The sequence below is a fragment of the Punica granatum genome, chromosome 6 (assembly GCF_007655135.1).
Source record: "Punica granatum isolate Tunisia-2019 chromosome 6, ASM765513v2, whole genome shotgun sequence".
NCBI lineage: Eukaryota > Viridiplantae > Streptophyta > Magnoliopsida > Myrtales > Lythraceae > Punica > Punica granatum.
The window spans coordinates 28,075,169-28,078,925 of NC_045132.1; the positions used below are offsets into that span (position 1 = coordinate 28,075,169).

General features: G+C 38.8%; 1 protein-coding gene across 4 annotated transcripts; it reads left to right on the forward strand.

The window, feature by feature from the left end:
* The first annotated feature begins 646 nt into the window (after positions 1-646).
* LOC116210468 (putative two-component response regulator ARR20) lies at positions 647-3,054 on the forward strand. 4 transcript variants are annotated; one of them, XR_004157503.1, is made up of 6 exons: positions 647-984; positions 1,212-1,288; positions 1,488-1,524; positions 1,677-1,770; positions 2,097-2,772; positions 2,943-3,054. XR_004157503.1 is itself a non-coding variant. In XM_031544345.1 (5 exons), exons 1-5 carry the CDS (start codon positions 702-704, stop codon positions 2,704-2,706), a joined length of 1,101 nt encoding a protein of 366 aa, XP_031400205.1. In that variant the 5' UTR covers positions 647-701; the 3' UTR covers positions 2,707-3,054. The 4 variants fall into 4 exon arrangements, 3 of the variants coding, with proteins under 3 accessions (XP_031400205.1, XP_031400206.1, XP_031400207.1); XM_031544345.1 differs by having other exon boundaries at positions 2,097-3,054; XM_031544346.1 differs by having other exon boundaries at positions 2,136-3,054.
* The last annotated feature ends 703 nt before the right edge of the window (positions 3,055-3,757 follow it).

A 3,757-nucleotide genomic window follows, 5' to 3' on the forward strand; every position in this document is an offset into this window, starting at 1 on the left:
CGATCGATTCTTCCGGTCCCACCCTGTCCACTGATGACTGATTTATATATTGACCTTTTCACCACTGCTCCGGTCCAGGAATTGAGTAGCTAGTCCAAAATACACTTTAAACACCGAGCTAGCTGACCATATGTACTCTTATATATCACTAATTAATTTATCATATATATATATATATATGTATATATTACCTGTGTGAATATATATCATGCATGTATAAGCACCGGGTATATTGTCTATATTTATATATATATATACATATATATAAAAGCATGGCAATGGGAACATGGATTTTATTATATTAAAATTATTATGTATGTTTTTCTACCGAAAGAAAAAATTATTATATATGTTTGATTTTCTTGGCAGGACGGGTCTTTTGCGTGGAAAGTATAATGAGCCTTTGTCGTCAATTTTTATCAGTTAGACTTTGAGAGCTAGCTAGCTAATCGAAGCTGCACCTGCAGAGAGAGCGAGCTCAGCTAGCTAGGGTTTTTCACATTTCCCTTCTCTTAAATTTCTCCTCCTCGATCCATATGATAATGATGGACTTGGAGAGTTCCCAGCTAATTATCAGCAACTCTCCAGGCCAAGCCATGATCTGATCCCTATCACCCACACCCCCACCCCCCCCCCCCCCCCCCCCCCCCCCCCCCCCCCCCCCCACACACACACACACACACACGGAGTGTAGTAATAGTATGGAAGAAAATGGAAGCTGTGATGATGTTGATTGGAAGAATGATATGGAGTCTCTTCCGTCTGATGAGAAGAGTGAGGAGTTTGATGGCAACAGAGAGAGTAATAAGACAAATTCCAGCGCAAGCTCGAGCAATAGCATGGTCGAGGAGAGTAGTGATCAGAAGAAGCCGGCATCGACCGGAGTCAGGCCATATGTGAGATCTAAGGTGCCAAGGCTTCGATGGACTCCTGAACTTCATCTCCGTTTTGTTCAAGCTGTGGAGAGACTTGGGGGTCAGGAAAGTAAGTTCTGTTCCTAACTAACAGGCTAGTAAATTAGCAGCTGATGATTTAATTCTATATATCGATCTCAGCTCTGATCACGATCTCATCATCGATCAGTCGTTTTCTCTCTGATCTCTCTCTCTCTGTCCCCCCAAATTGAACTGCTTAATTCTGAAACTAATTGGAAGTATGTATGTATATGTATGTACGTACGTACGTATGTATGTATATCAACGTATGCGTAGGAGCAACTCCTAAATTGGTTTTGCAACTCATGAATATCAAGGGGCTTAGCATTGCTCATGTCAAAAGCCATTTACAGGTACGTTTCAGACCACACCGATCAACTTATCCTGTCAATCTAGTACTCCTTAATTGCTTGTGGATCTCATGGATATATATATATATATATGTATGTATGTATGATCATTCATTTGATTGAAATTAGTCTAATCTTTTTCTTCCCCCCTTCTTTATGTGAACTTGGCATCTCATTTGTATGGGGTATTTTCTGAACACAGATGTATAGGAGCAAGAAGATGAATGATCGCGGTGAAGGTATATACTTATATATGTGGAACTTGTAAATTGTGTATAATATATATGTATATATATGTGCACATAATCATATATGGTTTTTTATTAAGGTTATAATTGTTTGCATTATACTGTCTATTGAACCATATATCTTTATTCAACTTAATTGACAGTAATAAACACGAGGCCAGATCTTATGGACTTTCCTCACAATCTCTGGCAACAGTCCATGTTTGGAAGTCTCAACCCGAGGAGTTCCACTTTCAGGTATATATCACCAAATTATAAATATGATGGATCAAGATGAGCTGGTTAATTTTGAGGGACATTCTAATTACTTGCTTCAAATGATCCTACGAGTCGTGCAACTTTTTGTCCTGCCATCAAATGATTTATTAACTGACTTTCCGAAAATAAATCATATATATATATATATATATATATACAGAATAGAAAATTCTCCTCTATTTAACTGCCTAATTAAACGGAGTATTGTTTGAATGGTTTTTATCTTCGTGCTTGGTCAATTAATTACGTATGGTACTACGTACGCCCTGACATAAATCAGCTGGCTGATATGTTAACGTTCACAGTAATAGGGGTTGCCATAATATTATTAATGGACAAATTAGGAACTGGAATTGCGGGTCTTACTCTTATGTGACCGATGACGCCTTGAATATAAGGAAAGGAGCCGGGTTTCCTAGTTTGACAGTCGAGGCAATATTGAAGAATGGAGCTTCCTACGCCATTGACAACTACCAGAGCTGCTTCCGGCAACAAGAAATCAGCAAGCGAACCGAACCGTTCATGCAGCCTTCCCCCTTTGTTCGAGCTGCATTGGTCCAGGCCCAGACAATTATGCCATCATTTGCGACTCACACTTCCCCTAAATCTAGCTACCATGAAGAACTAATGATATCTAGAAGGGGAGGAGACAGCAGGGCGGATCATCAAGATTATTGTTATAGGAGCAGCATGAGCGGATTAAACGGAAACCTGCATTGTCAGGAGCCGGATACCATGAAAAGAAAAGCTGCAGATGAGGACGATATGGATGGTGGTTTTGATCTTAGACTCTCACTGAGCACGAAGCCAAAAGCTAGAGGGAAGGAGCTGGCAAAGAAGAGGGCACTACGGGAGAATCACGAGGAAGATAGAATGGTCCTTCGTTTATCTTGTTCGTCGGCTTCCAAGGAGTAGTATTATTATTACTAATTACAGCAGCTGCCACGTCAGGACAATTCCCAGCAGCGGTCGATCTGAACAGTATGCCATCAAACCCTAATTAACTCACTCATTCGTTTAATTAGTTTGGAAAGAAAGAAATATATATATATATATATATAATATGGAAAATTATGATGTTGTAGTTGAGTATCGATCGGATCACACAATCTTGATGAGTACCCTGGATCTGACTATGAATTTGCTGTCAGGTACATATATATTCGAGTGAGATCTTGTTGGTACTTGTACAAGAGATGACGATGATTATACAATATATACCATGTATGCTGTGCATTGGAACTATATATATATACACACAAACGCACATATATCATGCATGGACGTTGTGGAATTGTATTTGTCTATCAAGACATTGGAATTGCTCATGCCATTTCAGTGAGCCCACTATCTGTTAATTTCTGTATTTTCCTGATGATGAAAGTATGCAGTCGTTATTCTCCTCTAATTGGCTGCAGCCTTATGTTTTCGATAATAGTCCAAAGAAGACTTTAGTTCTAAAAGAAGTACATATTTTCTCCTGGAAATTGGATTATACGTACACTGGGACGTTATGAATCCTCTAGGGAATGAATGTTCTCTATCAATCTAAATATATACATATGTGCGTCTGTGTCTAGTAAGGATGTAATTCAATTTTATCGCCTTTTTTTCTTTTTTGGGCGAATCAATCATCACTGTTTTTAGTTTTCTAGCCATAGGCCAAACTAAACTTGGAATCACTGATGATCTTTGCATCACTCATTTTTCCATACATATGCGTGTGTGTATATATATATATATATAGATATATAGATAGCTAGGTTTGGTATTCCTGCCTTTTTAATATAGGCGCGCGGATCCGGGCTACTTCCAACCGCCATCCAGCTTGGACTTCTCTTTGCACTCCAAATCAGCATAGGAGACTCTTCCACAAAGCTTGATTAGCTAGAAAAGTGAAAAATAGATTAATTCTCTCGCGGCAGTTTCTTGTCCACAATACTCAGATTCAAAAATAAATAAATAA

Bases quoted from the DNA above. Each gene is read 5' to 3' on its own strand.
- LOC116210468 (XM_031544345.1), top strand. From the start codon at position 702: ATGGAAGAAAATGGAAGCTGTGATGATGTTGATTGGAAGAATGATATG. The intron at 985-1,211 runs GTAAGTTCTGTT...ACGTATGCGTAG, and splicing joins GAGACTTGGGGGTCAGGAAA to GAGCAACTCCTAAATTGGTT. The intron at 1,289-1,487 runs GTACGTTTCAGA...TTCTGAACACAG, and splicing joins ATGTCAAAAGCCATTTACAG to ATGTATAGGAGCAAGAAGAT.